General features: G+C 38.9%; 1 protein-coding gene across 3 annotated transcripts in view; it reads right to left on the bottom strand.

Annotated features, from left to right (window-relative positions):
* The window catches only part of MICAL-like (protein), a 34,327-nt gene that overhangs the window by 6,713 nt on the left and 5,403 nt on the right, over nucleotides 1–22,211 (bottom strand). The window contains exons 1-4 of one of the 3 annotated variants that reach the window (XM_018547823.1): nucleotides 19,601–19,743; nucleotides 15,417–15,709; nucleotides 9,052–9,230; nucleotides 5,373–5,461 (exon numbers count right to left, since the gene is read on the bottom strand). In XM_018547823.1, the coding sequence (XP_018403325.1) occupies nucleotides 5,373–5,461; nucleotides 9,052–9,230; nucleotides 15,417–15,568 (420 nt within the window). In that variant the 5' untranslated portion in view covers nucleotides 15,569–15,709; nucleotides 19,601–19,743. Of the gene's footprint in view, nucleotides 1–394; nucleotides 439–5,372; nucleotides 5,462–9,051; nucleotides 9,231–15,416; nucleotides 15,710–19,600; nucleotides 19,744–22,211 lie in introns of those variants that run through there. The other 2 variants (XM_018547822.1, XM_018547825.1) reach the window with 2 other exon arrangements.

The following is a 22,211-nucleotide window of genomic DNA, read 5'->3' as shown; positions in this document are numbered from 1 at the left end:
GTAAAATGTATGGTGAATAACGCCACACCGCTCGTCAGTGTCGTTAGCTAGCATGACACGAGGAAACGTAACAATTTTTATGAGTAGTAATAAGACATTCCCGTGCAGAGTCAAGTAGAGCCTGTGTGAGCTTCGCAAACTTACTTCTTTTTCTTCCGTCTCCTTTTGGAATCCAGTCTGACTGCTACTTCTACTTCTACGTTTCTTTTTTTCGTCCTCAAAGGAAAGGGAAAAAATAATCCAACGGATGTAAATCTCCCGTCTTTCCCGAATCACACCGTGTGTTATTCAATGCTCACTCTGTATGTGTTTGTGTGTGTGCATGCCAGCATGCAGTTACCCAACAACGATCAACCATAGGCAAGCAAAAACAATAACGACAAAGCGAAATTACCTTCTAGCAGAATATTTCAGGTTTATATTGCCCCATTAAGTCCAAGCTTTCCTCCTGGAGAACAAAAATATAAACGATGAGAGATGGGGATTGACATACACGTTTCGATGCGACGACGAGCGACAGTTCCCGGGGAAGTTTGACTTGACACGCGGATCGTTCAATCAGACGTAATACTTACGCTACGTGCAACACACATTTGCTTCCGTCATTTTATTAATTCTTATTTCACCCCTCGCCTGGGATAAGTTCAGCAAGATTTTGAAATGTATATAAATTCACATTGAAATTTCTAAACACTAAGATCCGCTTTGACCGAATATAGGATTTCTCTTACTCAATTTAACTTTTTCGTTCCATACCAACAAGATGGATAGTTTGCGTTGTCTTGCATAAGCCTAATGTCCGTGGGTTTATGCCGTGTGACTCACGCGTGTCGGCTTTAACTATGGCAGGCGATTATGCAAATCGTAATGAACCTAACTCGACCCACGCGAGAACGGATAATCCACGTTGTACACACACACCTTGTTCTTTCGTTCTTTGTCGACGAACCGGGCCGGGAATTAAGACTCGTTAAAACAATGTTCCTTGCTTTAATCTTTCGGCAACTTTGCGGAATCAGCCGTGGCGTGAAGCACCAAGCAGACTGACTGACGGATGCTAGAACGAGGAAATTGCGGCATGTGGGTCGAGCTTCGAAGCGGATGAAGTCCACGATAGGAGCAATTAATGCGAACTTGATACGCACAGAAACGACCGGAATTTTATAATATATGTAACGGTCGCGTTATTGACTGTGTTCAACAGAAAAAGCAACTCTGCAACAATGGATTTTGAAATGGTTTAACGTCAATGTAATATAGATTAAAAATCCAAATCAACACATCATAATGTGGATTTAAAACCTATCGTTATTGATCCCAACATGATAAATATTACATAGAAACTATAGCGTTTTAAATCTACACTGACATTTTTTATTGTAAAATTCTTTAATATTGGTTATAGTTCCTCACTGAATTTTAAATGTATTTAGAAATCTTAAAATACAATAAATGTAGTAAACTTCAAGATATAAGAAATCTCTCTCAACTAATTCATAGTCAACTATTCTTCTTACATTCAACTATAATTGACCAATACTTTGTAGAGCTTAAAGCTTACGACTTATTGTGTTTCGAGATTAAAGCGGGGTTCATGTTAAAGAAAACATATTACAATAACTGTAAAACTGCTTTTCCTGCAGAACATATTGCTTTTGAAACCCGTTCGTCGGCACACAAACTTCGCTTAACGCTGGTTCCGCTGTCTTGTCATTGAAATTGTCACAACTTGGTAACAGAATCTGACCTACGTTCGCGTGACTTCTACTTCAAGCAACATTTCCAGTGTCCTGGTAGGCTCCTACCGAGACACGTCGTTCCGTGGACTTCACCGTTGCTCGGAAATAATGGCGGGAATACCGCCGGTTGACGACGGGACCTTGAAGAAATTCGCGAGCAAACTACGCCTCGTTTTCCGGAACAACGGTAACTTCTTGCTCACGACTATCTCGATGTTTGCTTGCGTGCGAGCACGGGACACAAGGGTTTCGGGGGAGAGGAAGCGAGTGGATAACTATCAGTGTTATTGGAGCTACAAAGCAAAAATTGGACTTTTTCTTAAAGTCCCGTTTTCCCGCAATTCGTTCGATCGAAATCCATCAAAGCGCGATACTCCTCTCTCGTGTACTCACTGCCGTTGGCGAATGTAAATGTTCTCCCGGCTGCTTATTAAGGACGATCGTCCGTATCGGTCTAGGTAGCAATATAGCGGACATCAGTAAGTACGAGGAAACAGTTCGGAATCGAGATCACGAAGGCGGGCGACATGACTGACAGAAGCGGTCATTGTTGGTCACGAAATCACTGACTAAATGGATCCCCGAGACAGATACCGTGCACGCCAACCACGCGTTTCTTTACTCCGTGACCTTCAGTGTTTCTCGGAGTCATTTTCTAAGCGGAAGAGTTCGCGAACCAGTTAACGAGACCGCGACGATCCGACTTTGGGACTTTCGTCGCACGAGAGCCTGAAAAAGAAAAGGTGCCGCGCACAAAAGTTTCATTTCGAAACGACAGGCGAACAAATAAAATAGACATTACAAACTTTCGAGTTGCGAGGACAAGTTTTTCGCACATATAAAACTAACACATTTCGAAACATCGACGAGCGAACGCAATTAATCATTCGCAGAAGGCGCTATAGCCACCGAAAGTGCAAAGTATCTACGTAAGCGCAAACAGCACGTACAGCTCCGTGTTACATAACATTACGCCCATCTATTGCTATTAATTTTCTCACACATAAAACTGATAGATCTTAAAATGCAGTCGACACAAAAATATAGTCGATCGTTCGTGCAGGGTGCGCGTGTGTTACTACGTGTGTGCGATCGTGTGGACGAGCGTCAGATCTATTCTTCCCGCCTACGTTCTCATCTTCGACCGGTCATCAAATGAGATAATGGAAAAAGGGTGAATATATGTATATATACATAAATATACATAATACATAAAAATATATTATATATTCATAAATATATATACATATACAGGATGGTCCAGAAAAAGGTCAATTTTCTGAGGTGACAGTATAGGTCATTTTAAGCTAAAATGTTCGAATAAACGTGTGCCCTATTTCGAACGATTCCCAAGATAATTTGAATTTAACTATTGCCATTACCTCTGTTTGCGTCTGTTAACTATTGTGTTACTGTAACACTGTCTACTCCATTCAGAGAAATATCCACGGTCTGCGCATTAAATTTAATTCGTAGATATTCCCTTTCTGGAGGAAATATAGAAACATTAAAAATGACGCACATATTCATAAATGTCGGATATGCAAATATGCTGTACGTTTACGGCTTCTGTGATAGTAGTACTACTGCTGCTATGTTGAAGAATATTATTGACTCTTTTTTACGCGTATATAGAATTCCGGATCTGCAATATTGACAATATTACGAGCTAAATTCACATCTTATAAATTAGCGGAACAAAGCGAGCACAATCGATTTTAACTAACATTTTTATTTGTTGCTCATTTATTGCTAACAAGTTGCCAAAGAAAAAAATTTGTTGCTCTATTAGTTTTTTTAAAATAATGTTCCGTTAACTTATAAGACATGCTAAATTCAGATTATTTTCAAAATCGTTTAGAATAGAACACATGTTTATACATTAAAAAAACTATTTGGCTGAAAATGATCACAAGATTCTGCACAGATTATATCAATTAGAACTCTGATTGTTATCTCAACTAAAATTCTAATAGATTTACCCAAAAAATTCTTATTCATCAATTTTCAATTAGAATTTCAATTTAACTAAAAAAAAATACTACATTTTAATAAACATTTGATTAACTAGTTCTATGTAAATCTTTATCAAATGCAAACATTTTATTTTATTTAGTACACAGAAACCATTAATTTGATTTAACTCGTATTTCTTATTAAGTAAATATTTATTTACTGTAAGTAAATGTTTAGTATTGTCGACCAAAGAAATATGTATTAAGATTTATTACATTTTTTTTCTCAGTATATTAACATTTTGGCGTGAAATTATCGCTATTATCACTTTCCAGAATATTGACCTTTCCTCCTGAATCACCCTGTATGTAAAAATACATAAAGGATGAAAAAAGGGGAACGCGCGCGCACTCGCGCGTATGTGTCGATAAATGCGCGCGTGATTACGCAAACGCAACGGCGATGGCATTTGTTGTTGGCTTGTTGCAACGCGGGACAACGCTGGTGTCAAGGTAAACCGCGCATGAACGGGCGATCCATCGCTCGAGGACTTTCCTCGAAGATTCTTAGCATCGATCTAGCAACGGGAAAAATTCGAATTCGATTCTTTCGGAACAACGCGTCTGAAAATGAACAGCGAAGTGGGTCGACTGGTCTTGCAACAAATACGCGATATGTGATAAGAGAGAGAGAGAGAGAGAGAGAGGAGAAAAAATTAAAGAAAGGAGAGGAAGAAAGAAAATAATCGATTAACACGTTAAGTGATGTTGAAGTCGTAAACATGTGACTCATACAAAGTCCGATCGCTATTAATTCACGATATCACATTCATTTGCGCAAGATAAACGCGCAACGGGATAAAAGGATTTACAAGAATAGCTGCGTAAGTACGTATGGTTAATGCTTTCATATAAAGGTGATTCGCGATTGCGTAAGTTAACGAGGAATATCACTCAACGTGTTACGGCACGACCGACGGTTCTCCGCTCTGGAAAAGCTTGAGAGGAGCTTTCAAGCGAAACTTATGAAACTACTTAAATAAGAGAAATCCTATATTTCGTCCAAGTGGATTTTAGTGTTTAAATATTTCTGTATGAATTTATATACATATCTGATTCTGCAAATTACTCCGTGCCTCGATAATCGAATAAGTAAGAACACCCGCATGAAATACGAGAAATTCGGATGCGAATCTCGGCTGAGGAAATATTTAAGTATCGCAATAAATTATTCGCAGATTTAAGATTCTCATTGATATCAAATTATTAATATTCTTATAAAGATGCTTATTAGCATCAGGGAATTATTAAATTGCTTGTCAATAATAAGTGATATTATTACTTCTATTTAAAGATTTTCAAAGATTCAAGTTCGTTTCAAGATCGAAAGACTTCAGCGCGCCGTTTGCAGAATCAGATATATATGTATAATAAATTCACACAGAAATATTTAAGCATTAAAATCAGCTTTGACCGAATATAGAATCTCTCTTATTTAATCGGATTTATTCTCATCGATCCAAATTGTTATAAAACTACTATGTATAAAATTACAAAATAACGTTCATTGAATGAAGGGAGCGGGGCAAAGAAAAAAGCATGTCTGCCTCGATCGAGCGAGCGAACGATCGATCGATTGATTGATTGATCGTGTTGTAATCATAATCATGATGTGTACCTTTTGTTTAGGAGATTCTGGAACAGGGGCGATCCTATCGTCGGCACTTTCAGTCGTTCTGTTTGTCGCCAGACGGCTGGGTGAAGATCCTACAATAAAGCATAACATTTTCTTCAATCCCCTTTAATTAACTATTATTTCGTTTTATTATTAAAATAATAACGTGTATTAGAAAAAATAGATGAAATTATGAAACAACATTAGAACACAAAAAACTGTTTTTTTTTTTTTTTTAAAGAAATTTAGTACGAAGGTAGCCGTTTCGTTTCAATTGTCTCGAGGAAATGTCGACATGGTTTATGGAACGTCTCTTCTAGAAGTTTCCTTCGTAGGGTGAATATTTATGAACGGAGAGCTGGAAGTACCGCTATTGTGGCCGGGGCGAATGGTAGCGGAAATACGCTTCTGTTCTGAATGACAATATTGACTTTTTTTACAAGGCAGTACGAAGAAAAGTTATCCAACTGGCGCGTTTGCATAAAACCGCTTATTTACACCGATGTCGATCAACCTGCGTGATCTAAAGTGTAAATTCACGTGACATTTTTCCACGTAGCCTCTTCTTCGTGTTAGCGACCAGGAATGCGAAATACGGGATTATAATAACGAAGGCTTCGCTCGAGGAAGCTCATTTATCTCATTTCTATTTTTTCGTTTTATTACGGCGATACCGCTGAGCGCGACGCTGTGTAAGTACGAGTAGTTGAAAGTATAATCCTCTCTGTAGTAGCGAGATTCGATAAGTGTACCTTCATCTTTCGCTTACTCGCCGTGCTAATACAAGACAAACGTCCAACGCTATCATTCGCCCCGAGAGAAGCGCCCGAGTCTAATCCCGACCGCGAGAACGCAGCCTAATGTAGCTATAAAGCGGACAGAACGTCGACTACTGAGCAATGTGGCAATTTCCTTGTTGCAGGTAGTGATTTCAGGAACGGTACAGGTCCTTACGATCGCGTTAATTCGTAACCGGGCGGGCATTTACGGTGCAACTGAGGAAAGGATCGTCTTCCTACTCGATCAGGATTAACCGTCGTTCAAAGGTTAACGGTACGGTTAATCTACGGGAGGCTGGAATTCCATGAGATTAGAAGAGCTGGGGAAAAAGATGGACTTTTAATAGATTACCACAAATATCTCGTCTCTAGCGACGCGTAGAGCGTCAATACGCTCCAATGATATATCCTCGACAAATCGCGCGCTTCCCTATTCTCGCAACTGCGAGCCGCGATTGCAGAAGAGAGCAGAGGGATGGTGGAGAAAAGATTAGAGATCACGACGCGAGAGGCACGGTTATAACATCGACACTTTGCGTAACGAAACGCCGCCGGGTTTCAAAGCGAGCGCGAAGCCGGGAGCTGGAAATCGAATAATTCACGCCAATCTTCTCGATGCAGGCCGGCAAGGAAAAAGGATTACGATATATATGAAATATCCTTCCAATTTACCGTTAAAGTTTAGCTCTCAAAAGTTTCAGCCATTTTAGACGTCGAGAATAGTGCTTTAATATAAATGACACGGGAAGATGGAATCCTTAACTTTTGCAGAATAAACCACTATAATAGCGCTCAAATAATGTCACATTTTTTTAAGCCAAAAATACACTAAAATAACAAATTATAACAAATCTCACTAAAAAAGCTTAGATTAAAAAAATAGAACTCTATCCTTTAAAGGTTAATTAAATCGCTCTAAAAAATTCTCAACTAACCTTCGGATTTCACTGTAGATTTTTTATTGTACTAGATTGAATAAAATCTAAAAAATTTTTACGTACTTTTATTTTAACAATCAGGTTTTACTATTATAGAACTTAAACTGTTTTTTTTTACTAATTTGTTTTTTAGATTTTTAAATCTGTTAAAATTTACGATAAAAAAATCGGCTATGCCTTTAAAGTTTTTATCGTTGTTACTATATATTTCAACAAAGTTGTTATTATTATATTAGGTCCAACAGAGTTAAATAAACATTATTTTCACGTGAGGCAGAACAAAATTCAACACCTCCAATAATTACAGCATAAACTACGACGGCACCTAGATACACGTTGAAAAAAATTAAATATCATGGTTGGCAAGCATGGCACATTCATCAAACGTAAAATTCCTAAGTCAACTCGTTGGCGCTTATCGTCGTAAAGGAGAATGAAAATTTTGTAACAACACAGACGACGTAATAACGTCCGTTCAACAAGTGGTTGTAAACGATAACGTAAACGGTTGATGCCGTTAGCAGCAGTTATTTTCCGATCGAGATGATGAGAACGGTGAAAAAGCCGCGGAAAAAGGAATGCAAATCTTGCGGCGGCTCAACAAGTGGCTACTCAAATTTTCAAAGCCTGCAGCCTCGCAATCGGACAACCGACTAATTGCACTCCTGATAACCAAAGCCCACCAGAGGGACTGATAAAAACGACGAAGTAAACATCGACGAAAGTTTCCTCGGTAAAAAGTAAGACGACCACTGCGTCGCTTACGAGAAGTGCGAAGAGATCTAGAACTATGATATATTTGTTGTGTACCGACTTAAATGGGTCGAAAGAAATTTCATCGAGATATTACGTTCACGTCGTGGAACGTTGATCGAGAAGAAAAATTAACTCGCGAAATTTCAAAATGATTGGTGTGCTTCGCATTTCGTGTTTGTCAAAGCAGATATACCGACCTCGGCTTGTATGGCGCAACTTCCGCGACAGACGTCACGCGCGTGATATTAATCGAAGGGACAATTGCGAGAGATACGCCAGTCCGCGAAGAGAGGAGAAAGCTAGAAACCAATCGCTGACACGAGCCCGAGCGGCGCGGCCTATTTGGCCCATTTAGTAACGGGCTGTGCAATCGTGTCGAGCATGCGAGACATTAATGCGTTGCGATGTTTTGAACGTCACACGTCTGTCGATCGGACTTGCCTGATTTCAGCCTGAAAACGAACGTGATGTGTGTGCCGATAAAATACTTTTTTCGCAGTCCGGAATCGCAGTGTCACTGTATCAGAGACACGACCGAAAAGTCTCGTTTTTAATTTTTCAATATACATATAAATTAAATTTACTCGCTCTCTCTTTCTCTCTCTTCATCATTGTTTCGATAAAAATCATATAAAGATTGATCTTCACAACGAAGAGAAAGTGAATTACGCAAACTGAGTTTGCATAACAATTTCTTTTCGCAAAATTTACGTTAAATAAAAGAGACATACTGCGATGATCGATAAGTATAAAAAAAACATTCCTTTAAAAAAGGAAACTCCATAGCTGTGTACTTCCCAACGGAATTGTATCCGATAGAGACGTCTAGAAAAGAACAATGAAAAGAGTGGTCGATAGTCAAGATTGAAAATAAAACCTGGCACTAGAATCGTCATGTATTCTTCAGACTATTCGCGACGTGCTTATTTGGGTCAGACATCTTTCGAAAAGGAAAATGAGGCTGGCAAATGCAGCCGTCGACGTCAGGACTGCTCGGATTATTTCAATTTCGGGGATTTAATACAGTAACGGCGAGCAAGCGAATCGAGGAATTTAATTAAATCTTTTAACGCATTCCGAGAGCCAGAGAATGTTTGCTCTTCGCGTAATAAGACGTCTGATTGTGAGACGATTCTAAATGCGAACGTTATTTTCTTTCATAAAGTCAGCTTCGCTTTCCACGAAGAAATATCGCGATGAGATACTAACCTCCGAAAGTTTGGTAAAACTGCGAGAGGTAGGTGAGAATGGACAATCGATCGGGCACCATGCAGGACGCCATGTCTTCGGCGTCCAGAAGTGCAGGAATTCCAAGATGTTGCTCGGCAGTTCTGAAAGCCAGCTCGTTGTTTCTGTACACATCGTCCTTGTTCAGGCTGTTGAAGTCGCTGTAACAAAAAAAACCGACCTAAGCTTTTTTATCTTTTGCTAAACAGTATTAATCTTCTACTATCGATTACTTCGGCGCAATCCCTCTCGGCCATATTTATTCCCTCCGAAGGCCACTCGATAAAACGTCGAATGTGTAAAAAGGATTTGTTGAATAAATCAGGCTGCTGATTACTCGTGGGCGTGGTACGGTGAGAATCGCTTTTTTCATTAGGAACAAGTATATAAATAACCACCGCTACTAAACATGTGATTCGTAAACGACACTTTAAATATGCCCGGTCTTTATTAAAGAAAGAAATCCGTTACTTTTAATAAATAAAAATGAGCAACGGATGTAACGTTGAATATCGATTACAATTTTAAAATAAAAAAAACGTTCATAATTTTTACAAGCGATTCTGACACTTCTCTGATTTTCTAATTTATTGAAGTCGGAGTGCAGTGTTGTATATCGAAATCTATGCAGGATGTACACGATAAACCTTCAGAACTTTAATATTGTCTTAGAATCAGGTAATGTAAATATGACAATACTCGTGAAAAGCTGGCCTCCCAACTTTCACAAAATTTAACTTTCTATAACTCATTCAATTGCTCATCGTTTGCACACTTTTACTTAAAAAGTTATTAATAATTAAAGTTTCGAGAACTCAGGTAGAATCAAATCACAATTATTATACTCACAATGACATAAATATATAGGTTTTTGTTTGCACATTCCGAAACTAGTCGAGATTCTTCGTGTTTGCACACTTTCAGTTTAAAACTTACTATTTAAACTGACTGTAAACTATCTGAGTCAACCGTTCTCGAAACTTTAATTGTTAATAACTTTTTAACTGAAAGTGTGCAAACGAAAAATCGGCTCGTTTCGAAATGTGCAAATGAAAATCTATCAATTAAGAACAGTGAAATTTATTTGCTCGTGGTTGGAGAGCTAGTGTGAAATTAGCACTTCCTTAAAATTGTTTCTTTAAATAACTTTTTTAACAGAAATGTGTAAACGAAAATTCGAAATGTACATACATACATGTGCAAACGATGAGCAATCATATGAGCTATAGAAAGTTAATTTTTTTATAGTTGGGAAACCAGTTCTACACAGATCAATAATTCAGTTTTTTTTTTTATGTGTTATATATAAGCTCAAGGTTGTATTTTGAGTCGTACAAGGAACTCCATCCCTTGGTCATTCATTTTCCTGATATCGCTCCCTTGGAGCGCCCTTCTTCTTCCGAGGAGTTTATCAAGAACATAGTTTTCTTCACTAAGTGGTAATAGTATAAATGCCTTAAGCCCGTATCAGAAATTAATTGAGACTGAAATTAACCAATCAGAATCAGAAGAAAGGAAACCAATATCAAGTTTAGTAAACTTTGCTTTGATTAAATTCAGTCTCAAGCTTTAGTCTGATACAGACTTTACATAACTGAATTGTGGCTGTCATCGGCATCATAACGATTCGATATTCTTTGTGGTATTAAAGGTGCTCGTGTGAGAGTTTGGTGATACGTGGCAATTCGATAATGTTTTGTAAGAATCGTTCTTAGTACTTAATTTATGCGTAATAAAAGCTTAGAAATATGTTTGTGTGTTCATTTTTCTTTTTTATTATTTAATACCGAAGGTTCGTCGTGTACACCCTGTATAACGGAAATATACCAGAAATACGTAGGCGTCTCTGGCAGATTACATTGGGAACGTAACGGAGTTAAATTTTCGCATGACTGAAAAGGTGCCACGAATGTGTAATTCATCTCACACGTGTGCCATGTATTTGACTCGGTTACCAAGACGGGCCATCCATTGAGACATGCATTATTTATGAAGAAAGAAAATGAGAATGTAATGAAATTTTGATTAAACGGAAATAATCCATATTAAGAAAGCCCGACTGTTTCCGGATAGGTGCTCTACCGTCTCGGGGTTGATTCAAATGATTGATTGATATAACGGTTACTAAGCTAACGCTGTAATTCCAAATAAGTATAGACTTATCGAAATAAAATTGCAATATTGCCAACAAATTTTCTCAGTACTTCGGGATCTATTTAAAGATATTCAAAGAAATGACTCAGGATCAAAAGTCCTGAAAAGAAAGTTCAAGTATAATATGTTCCTGGAAAATCGAGTAACTAGAAAATCTCGCATTCCGAAAATATTGTGTTACATTTTCATCTCAATAGACATTTTTTCTTTATAATTTATAACCGATTGTAAAATTGTACATAAAATTATAATCTATCTACTTTTTTATGGCGCATTGATGCCTATTTTTTTCGCAACTGTCTATACGTCGGACTACGAGTGTTCCACTTTTAGGTGAATCGATATGCACAGGCCGCATATTGCTCGGCGGTTGAAGTAATACTTGAAATTCTAGGTCGAAAGATGAGCACCTGTTCGATGCTCGAGTTCGGTTGCCCGATTGATAACGCGATAGGAAAGCTCGCGCGGATGTTAAACTTTTGTTACAATTTATTTAGAGCGTGAAATCTCGACGCGTCACTCATTCTTCGCGAGCGTGCATTGTGTAAGTATATGTCAGAAATTGCAGTATTGCGAAATTGCGTTGCGATTATTAAGAATCGAAACAGCATGAAATTCTAGGAGATATATGAAGCAACATTCGCGCGATCATTTCTCTCGGTCGTATCTACAGAGAGAGAGAGAGAGTCCTGTCGATTATATACAACCGGAACATCGTAATCTCGCCAATGTGTATTCCTTCTCTAATAATTTCCCGGTAAGCTCCTCCCGCGACTCGCGATAAATTCGGGATCTGATGGATGACGGGCGGTCGTCTGGGACGAGGTCACGATGAGTCAGAGTTCCACCAGACCAGTGCCACACCCACCCCTTTTATTCTCTTCCTCTCGTCCTCATCTCCTCCTATCGCTGCCGCAAAAAAAACTCACTAGAGTTGACTCGTCTTTCGGCTTTATTGGTCATACTTCATCCACGTGCGCACATCATTCGGTGTTAATCTTCGCGTATCAAAGTTGTTATAAATGCCTCCTTCTAAAATTCAAGAATTTTTCCTTTTAATATTTTAAATTAAAATGTTTTCGATTTTCGGTGTCGTCGATTTCGAAATCGTCGAATATTTTGTTGACAAGCAATTAATAACTATATTAATATTGCTGAGTGCTGACGCTGCGATTATCAAGTTGGAAATATTCCAAACTGCATGGATTTGATGTATATAATGTATGCATATTAAACTTCTTTAAAGTCAAGAATTTTTATTTTTTAGAAAATTTTGTAAAATTCCCTAACTTTTTCCTGAGCGTTTCCCGTTTTCAATTTGTCCATCATTTCCTTGATTTCTCTGACTTCCAATTTCGTGACAACGCATATCTCTCGCAAGATCCTTTTCGTGAAATTACGAAAACGGGTAGGATCGGTTCTTAAAGAACCCGATGGAAATCTAACGCTTCGAACGTTACACATCGGATGATGAGAAATCGCGCGACTGATATATCCAATAAAACGTAGAGATAGCAGAATTGCATATCAACCGTCTTTGAACGCAATGCTGCGAGCGAGCGAAAGTTCAAACCGCAACAGCACCACGTTATGACCATAAATTCTCGCGCCTCTTATCCTTTTGCTCCGCGTTTTAATGCGCGCATCTGCAGAATTAACGTAACTCCACGAATTTCACTGAAGGCGCAAAGGTCTCGTGCCACGTGATTATTCTGCGATCGGTTAGGCACACCTGTCAGCTTCACTTTCACTCGTGTTTCTCGTCAGAGATCGCCAAGATATTCTCACGTGATACTCTTCCGGGTTATTCTCACCCGGTTCTTCGATTCAACTTCTCGACAATAAAGGTCGATCGAGCCGCAATCCCCTTAATTTTCAATCGCTTTGTACGCAGATCTACTTACGACAATAACTATCAAGAAGCATTATGCGCATCGCGACACGGAATCTCTTTGTCTTTTGTCGAAAGTTAAAGTAACTCTGAAAGTTCCTAAGTTCTCTCGCTATAAGAGGACGAGAAAGGAAGCAAGAAAAGGAGAAAATTTCGTTTCGACCGCGAGAACGGAAGGTAATAAAAGAAAACTTCTCGCCGTTTTATTGCCTCCGCCGTTACGTCCGACTAGATTTTGCCGGACTGACCGAGACAATAAGAGGAGGAAAAATGAAGAATAGCTTCGCAACGATCCTTCGTCCGCGATAAAAAGCAAATTCTCTTCGTCGTGAGAGACCTTGACTATTGGAGCGAAGTTCTAAGAGAAATTCTCATACAAACAAACATCTTTCTCCATAAAAAAAAAAATGTTGTTTTTCTTGAGGATATATTTCGAAAGTATATACATATAAATGTATATACACACACTTTTAAAAAAAACGATGTTCTTCACTTGATCATAAATATCGAAATATAGATAAAGACGTATATTGCGTCTATCAAACTGTGACAGTATCTAATTCTACTCCCGATAGAAAATGGAAAAAGTAGAATAAAATCGATAAAAAACCGGGACGAAGAGGCTTTTTGTAGATAGACGATGAAGGAAGGTCGAGCTCTCTTGTTTCGATGGATAAGAGCGGATTCCTCTTAAAAACGCCACTTAATCTGTAACAGGACACATCTTATCATGATATATGGTATGACGGGCAACGATCCAACCCACAGATTACTTTGCGGTTTATCCTGCACATCTCGAGATGTAAATTACGAAAATATTAAACTTATTGCAAAATTAACCGTGCAATTTACATGAACTATTTTCCTCGCAAAATTCTTTGGCAACGTGCACAAATGTATTCCGCTCGCGCTGTTTATTCATCCGCGTTAATGTATTGAATGATTGCAATAATTATCAGATGTTTTCGAGTAACAAGATATATTTATTTGGACAGCCGCCAGGAAAACTAGAGGTGGTGTTGTCGTTAGTTTTCATGAATAATTGAAGACAAATCCCTGCGATGTCCGCAATGTTGTTCAGCTTTTTTACTCTGGTTTATCGATTATCCGCTAAAAAGAACACGCGGAAGAAAAAACAAACACCTCGATTATCAACATTAACACCTCGAGGTTATTATTCTCGACTTTTGAATGTCGAACTTTAAATTGAAATAAACTTCATTATTCCGTGAAGAAATACAAATTGTGTCAGCATGTATCGTTTGACCAGTAAAGAAAGCAGGTTACATTCTGTAACACATTGGGCCGCGTTATGCAATATGGAACTGGGTTAAAAGTCGTATCGTCGACAGACTATAATTTGAAGAAAAATGTTTCGAAAACACTAAGCGGTCGAATATAGAATATTTCCAAGCGAAAATCACGAAATACAGTGCGACCGATCTCATATTGCATAATGCGACACAATTCCGACTGCATTCCGTTATCACCTATAAAACACCGGGGCACATCCTCCGTATGATGGGTGCAGGCTGCTGTTGCTTTATCGATCGTCAATTCACTGAACTTCTATTTTTAGAAGGACCTTCCTTCGTCGCCGAGCGCCGGCGACGCGAAATCCTGGGATTACTGTGAAGGAGACAATCTGTCGGAGATGCCTTAGAAATCTCCAGGTTCTTTGCATCTTTGGGATCACCAGAAATTCTCGGATATCTTAATAATTCCTCGAGTATTAATGCACAAATGCTGTAGATTCCTCAATTCTTTTTTTGTTACACCTTATTGCATTTAATATCTAATATCTATATAACAGTACCAAGGTGAAATATATAATCGTGTCGAAATATGCACATCGCATAAAGAATCTTCTCGAGAATCAACGGACTGTACGTAATTAAGATGAGATATGATCGAGCCGGACGACGAGACGCGCGAGAAGCTGGCCGAGCTCTCTTACTTAATTTACGCATAATTAAGATGAAATGGCAAGTCGGACGACGCGAGTACTCGAGAGTTCTCTCTCACTTAATTTATGAGACAATCGCCTTAACGAGAACAATTTAAAGTTGCGCCAGGAATCGAGCAATGTGTGCTTCAAATCACACTTCTAAGAGTGCACATGATGATCGGTCCATTGAATCGATCGTTCTCACGGAATATACCAGCTCGAGAGAGAGAGAGAGAGAACAGCATTCGTTCGAGATAAACTAAATGATTTCGCATTGTTATCTGTGTAATATAATATCTTTCTTGAGATATTTACCGTGTTACAACGGCGATTACATACTCGCTATAAACTTACATGAGGTCCGGCCGAAAGTGATGAATCATGGCGCAGAAGGCGAGCCCGTCTCTCCAGGAGGTGGTCATGTTTTGCACGTTTACACCCGGATAACCGTCGGTTATCCGACGGCACCAAAGCTCCAGTGCCTTCGTACCACGTCTCTCACCCATCGTGCTTACGGCTTTCCTTTTTCCTCTCTTTCACACTTTGCGAGAGACTTCCTCTAACGGCAAACACCTCTCTTTCGCTCGGCCAGCTTCTCTATGGCGTCTGTATCGTTAGTGCAACTTTTCAATAATGCTTTGGCGCTTCTGAAAAAGAGAAACAAATTTTCACATGTAGATAGATTCGCAGTTGCAATGTGCAATGTTATTCGTTGCACTGACAAGATAATCGGAACGTTAAATATATATATAAACCCTAAGGGTAACTTATTAGCCAATCTCCGATTAACTTAATCGGCGGTTAACTGACCCGGCGGAATCGCTGATATCGTTTCTATTAAAAGAGCAATTTCGCTGAAGTGACCCTACACGGATGCAGTATTAACGAATACCGATAATATTACTGATCATGTGCTATTAATTTGATAGAATGACAGATTTGCAATTCGAGCCGGAAATTTTTAAAACAAAAAAAAAATTAAGAGTTTAACCGAGATTAAAATTAAACTACATTATAATATAGAAATGAATCGTTTGAGACAAAATCTACTCTACAACTCGTTATTCTTAATCTTTTTTTTTCGATATATTAAACATAATTCTATTAATTAATTTAATACTTTTATCGATATTACGTAATCCCCTCTAGGGATGAGTGTTGCATTTGCAACATTTATTTTAAAATTAAATTCGAGATAAATTCGGAGTAAATTCAAAATTTACGCAGATTAGCTGTACTTAAGAACTGAAAACAGAAATATATGCACTGAACATTAAAATACAAAGTACTTCTAACCGCCAAAATATTCTACTAGCTTGATATCAAACTAACAACGCCATTTCTTTTAAAGGGCATACGATACAAAATTATGTTTTGTTGCACAAATTAGCATAAAAAAAATCTAAATAATGCAATAGCTCCTTTTCGATTCTGATTATTTAGTTCTGCTAGATTGACAGAGCGTGTCAGAGCGGCTATACTTTGATAATAGAGTATACTTCACTCTTAAAGACATTTTTTAATAAAATCTGAGCAAAAAGTTTTTTTAATGCCACAAGATGATGTCCCTAGAAGATTAATCAAATAGTACCGATAGATTAATCCTCGACTATACGCTTCCGTCACGTGTAAATAAATCTGAGATATTTTCCCAGAGATCTCTCTCTCGCAAATGTTTGCAATGTCACGAATGTCGCGGTTAAACGACATTAAAAAAGAGAAAAGGGGAAGCAAAAAAGACAGAGAGAGAGAGAGAGAGAGAGAGAAGAGAAAACAGGAGAGTGTCACCGCAAATCGGTGGCGCCGTTCGGAATGATCGAGTGTGGGTTTTGTAACAGGTCGGTAGAGCCGCTCTCGATAGCTGTCGTTAGGATAACAGAGAGAACAAAAAGATTGCGAACTGCAAAAATCGCTAATGTCATTGATCGTTGACGGTCGGGGACCGAATGATGTTTTGCGCAACGTGAAAGCGGGAGGCTGCGCCGCGTGAGCAACGCGTGAAACCACCACGCGCCAGGTCAAGCGTAAAACCGCGCGCGTGTGTTTTACGCGCCGCATTCATTAGCCGCAGCCCTTAGCTATTCCACGCATCGCTTCCCCTTAGTTATACATTAAAGAATCCGCGAACCGAGGCAATTCGCCGAAATTGATGAAAGAATAATACCGGGCAGAAGGAGGAGAAAGGAGGAGGTACATATCGTAACAAGTTATGATTTCGCGTACTGATAAAAAATTTAAGAACCGATGCTTTATGTAATGGAAAATCCGGGTACGGCATAAAATGTTTATAAGTCGGAAAGAAATTACATTGATACTCTATTTTCACCTTTCTTGCGAATCGCCGCGAGTGGCACGAATCGATAAATGAGGAAAGGAGAAGGTGACTTCTGAGAAATCCATTCAGGATCATCTCGCTTCTCGCTCTACGCGGTTTAATGGCAGGCACCTTCTCGATTTTAGCACAAATACGAAAGTCGACAAGTCTATAAATGAGATTCGTAATTGCTTTTAAAACGCAATAAAGCAATGCTGTATAGTGTTACGCATTATCCGCGATATCATATGAGTGCGAAAAACTGGAACGGATAGGTAGTTAACGGGAAAGTGCTCGGTCGATCCTCGCATTTAGTCTAGTCTGACCGGTTTCTACAAAACACGGTCTCCTATCTGTAACAACGTTTGTCTAGCTATCCCACGGGCCTCTTTCACGGAAAAAAAAAAAAACGTCAGTTGCCAGTTTTTACTCGTAGCCTACGGCTAAACGTTTACAGTGCGCGAATTCAGCTGTTATTTGTCGTGTATAGATCGTAATAGCAAAACTACAATATTTTATTGTCAACACGCTTTTATTGCAACGCACTTTTTTTCACTCTTTGAAAATACGCATCGGATTTCCACTGCTTTTGTAATCCTCTCTTCTTTTTCTACGACAAGTCCGCGACACACTTGTCTCATCGGCTTTCACCGGCGGACAAAAATCATCATGTTTTATATAGTCAGTAGAAGACATCCAAGTCTCAATGTCCGCTTTTCCACTCTCGAAGGGAAAGAAAAAAAAAAAAAAAATAATGCAAAGAGCTTCGACAACGAACGCTCGTGTCGGACGGTTTTGTATGAATTACGATGTAATCAGGTTCAGAAGCTTTTCCGTCGCGCTTTCCGGCACACCGCCTCTCCTCCGCTTAGTTGTTAAGCTCCCCGATTGCAACGGTATCCCAACGTTGTGCACCGGTGATTAATGGTCCAGCCGTGAGTGAAACGTAAGTGCGCAGAAATAAGTAAAAGTTACATGCGGCAAAGTGGTCGGCCTTGTTCACCGTTCGCCAACAGCCGCGAGGCTGTAAAGGCCGCATTACAGGTGAGACACCGTGAGACAGAGGGGGCGGATGTTCCGGCGAGGTGAGGGCACAGCCCTGACGGGCGCATAAACGTATGAGCATTGTCATCTCCGCAACCGGTTTCCTTCATGAACTTTACGAAAAATGCCGGAGACATTTCGTTTTATCTACATTTATATACACGCGGAAAGAACGTTTTAGATATTTTGCTAAAATATCGAAAAATTTATTTAGATCTGAAAGCAGTTTTATTGAACCTGGGTTGCGTCAAATTACTCATCCTAAATTTCCATTTTCTCTGATATTTTATAGTAATATTTAATATAATTTTTTATTTCCATCCTAATTTGAAAACTGATTAATATTTTACGGAGCAATTAGACATTGCAATCTACATAAATTATTATATCAATGTTGTGAACTGCTTGTATATATATATATATATATATATATATTCAACTGTTAAGTTGATAAAGTGTTCCAAAACTGCAGAGATGTAACGCATATTGAATTTCTTTAAAAAACTAAGAATTTTAATTCTTCAAAATATATTGTAAAATTTTCTGACTTTTCTCTCATCATTTCCAATTTCTCTGGTATTTTCTTGATTTGTGGCAACCTTGTGACTACCATCAAAATAATTACGTAGGAAACATAATAAGCAATGCTGCAAAAAATTTTAATATTTTATTAGCAAGCAGCTCAAGCGTCTTATAATAATAATTTTGATAGTTTAGCGAAATTCCAGATCTGTATCTGGCTAAATTTTTAAATACTTCAGCAAAACCGTTCTTTCCATGTGGCAACGCCCGATTGACAAATGGACAACAGTCAACATTTTCTACAGGCGACATCGTAAAACTCTCGACAATCCTCCCAGCAGTTTTCTCGAGTCATTTAATTGTTAATGCCCGCAATAAGATCATTAAAGTGAAAACCGGACGGGCGCGTGTTATTCATGAGCCATTCTAGGAAAATCAGGTGAGAATCGGCGGAAACAATTGAAGTGAAAGTAAAATACTTTTTACTTATTAGATAAAAGTGAAAATTATATATTAAACGCGTGTTAGACACGACCGCGCCGAGATCGACCACTCACTTGAAGCAAAGAGAACCTAGATAATTCGGCGAGTATCGCTTTCGCGCAATTTAGCACAATGTGTCGCAATCGATACGGCGAAAAGATAATATTTAACGTACGTTCACGCGGTGAGAAGAGAGTCGTCTGCATCAAGCGTGTCTGCAGGCTCAGGCTGAGCCTAAAGGCACGGCTTTCGATATCAAAGAAGGGCTCGATGCAGCCAAGCCTTTCGAAAGACATCGGCCGGCCGCCGCTCGGCAAAAGTGAAGGTGCATCTATGTGGCCCCGCGAGCAAGCCACGTACCCCAAGAAAGAGAGACAGAAGAGGCCTCATGAAAGATTCATACCGGCGAGGAAGAAGACGGCGGCCCGCGGCGTTGCGAGACACCTGCGGTAACCTCCGCCATCAGAAGTTTCACAGGAGATTAGGATGTCCCCGATATTTTTACAGTTACAGTCGTGTCCTGGAATCGACGGCCGGACAAGTGCGGGTCACTTCCAACCGATATACCTACCTAAAACAATCTACGTAGAATATAAAAGCAAAGCACGTAGAGTATGTTTCAATCGACGACGTATATAGTTTAAGAGTAAGTAGACGTTAACGTGTCATCCGACTGGGTGACACGGTTAAGGATAGCTAGAAGATGCTCCGTACTTCTATAATGCGATTGACTTTCTCGTACAAGGAGGTTTCGCCGGCAAACACACAAACTGCCGCTTCTTAATTCGCTCTACTTCTCGGACGTTCCTGTCCGACGTTACGTCAACTATCTGGAGGAACAAATTGGCGTTCCTCGAGTGTTTAACATTGCTGAGCGTTGTCCATGAACTGAACCGACGACGGTGACGACGCAAACGCAAGACGGGAAAGCTTGGAAAGCTTTCGTTTCAACAATCATTTGCCACAGTACACGGTCTCGAGTGACACTTCTTGCGACTCGACGCGAAAGCACTCGCAATCCGCATCCGCCAGTATGGCTCTCGCGAAAAAAGAAATGTTAAATCTCTTCTTTAGACTCTCTCCAGTGGCATCGAATTTTTGTCGCCTTTAATAACCTAGCTTTTATCGGGCGGATGAAAGTCCGGATCTTGGATAAGACGCTAAACATCTGCACGTTCATTAGAATTCAACCGACACACACGGGAATCTGAATTTCCCGGCAAATTTAATTTGTCGGGAATCTAGAGCACGTGAGAAACGCTTAACTATAGTTAACACATGTGTGATAATAATGGTACAACGTTAATGTTTCAACATGTTCGTCATTAATCCCACGGACACGATTTTGTTCCTCGTAGAAAATGCGCAAGGGGAACTGGAGACTATTAGAAGGAATAGCGTCGAGGGACTTTCCACCATTTGCCCGCCATCTCCATATCGTTAACGTCTATTTACGTTAAATTACGCGGTTAGAGAAACCGGCATACAAATTCATTCAGTAAGACGTGCTGAAAAAAAACATGCTTACGTCGACAGGGATCTAATTTATACAACGTATATCTTCTTAAATATTTAATATGCACACAGAAAGAACGGATTTGCTAAAGTATCTAAAATTTTAGCTAATCTGAGAATAATTATGGATCGTCGAAATAACTGTGGAACACGCTTAAACTGAATCTCTAATAAAAGTAGCGCATTTTTTAATCTGAACGAATATCGACAATCGCGTCTCTCTATAATATTGATTACTTTTTTCCTATTAGATTTTTCTATTGGCTATTTCAACCACTATCTTGAACTTAATTTATCTATTGTCCAAAAAGCGCTTAGTAATTCTTTCGCTGCATACGTTCAGCAGAAAAAGCAGCTTTGCAATTACTATAAAATTCTTTAAGATGATTAATCCTCTTAGTTCCTCACTGAATCTAAGTCATATAAAATCTTCCAAATTGCAAAACTGTTTTTTTCTGCTAAAAACAGTAGTCTTTAATATCATAACATGTAATATAATAATAGGTTAATGTATGATATAATAATAGGCCAACATGGATGGGCGGACTTTTACGCTACTTGTATTAATACAGAGCTTTAGTTCAAACTGGTTACTAGAATGTCAAAACTTTTGAAACATTATTATTACGCTTGAGATTCCTACAAAATTATTCTCATGGTCCAACAACATTATTTTCAGAGATCTGTATAATCTAGCTAAATTTTTAGATCCTTCAGCAAAATCGGTCTTTCCGTGTAGAAGTCGATGAATATTTAACGCTTGCGGCTACAGTTTTTCTTACGTAATCTCGGTTCTATTGATTTTCAGATCTGTAATACCACGGATAATATCATAAAACTCTTTTAATTTAAAAAAATCCCTCGCTATCGCTATCGCCAATCTTGTGTGGATACGCAGATCCATCCTCGCTTTAGAATCACGATCTCGCGTAGTGCTCGACTCGCTGATAAACTCGCGTGTCCATTTGCAGCAATTAAGGATCGTACTTTAGCGAACGCAATCGTCCCGATCGCAAAAAGCGGCTAACGTTCTTGCTTGAAAATACAGTTAGACGAAGAAAAGAGCTATAGAGTAGCCATTAGTATAATGTGTGAAATTTATTACTGTGTCACGGAACGAACTAAACGACAGCATCGATCATATATCACTTCATACAGATGCGCTGCAACGAGAAAGATATGTTTCATTATTACAAGAGCATGGCATGAAAAAATATATTTGTTTTATGTCCGCGTTTCTGCTAATGTAGTTTAATTTTAATCTCGACCCC

Source organism: Cyphomyrmex costatus, unplaced genomic scaffold, assembly GCF_001594065.2.
Source record: "Cyphomyrmex costatus isolate MS0001 unplaced genomic scaffold, Ccosl1.0 scaffold685, whole genome shotgun sequence".
In the NCBI taxonomy this organism is placed as follows: Eukaryota; Metazoa; Arthropoda; class Insecta; order Hymenoptera; family Formicidae; genus Cyphomyrmex; species Cyphomyrmex costatus.
Note: the sequence above shows the minus strand (reverse complement) of the source record. Positions and strands in the feature narration are given on the sequence as shown.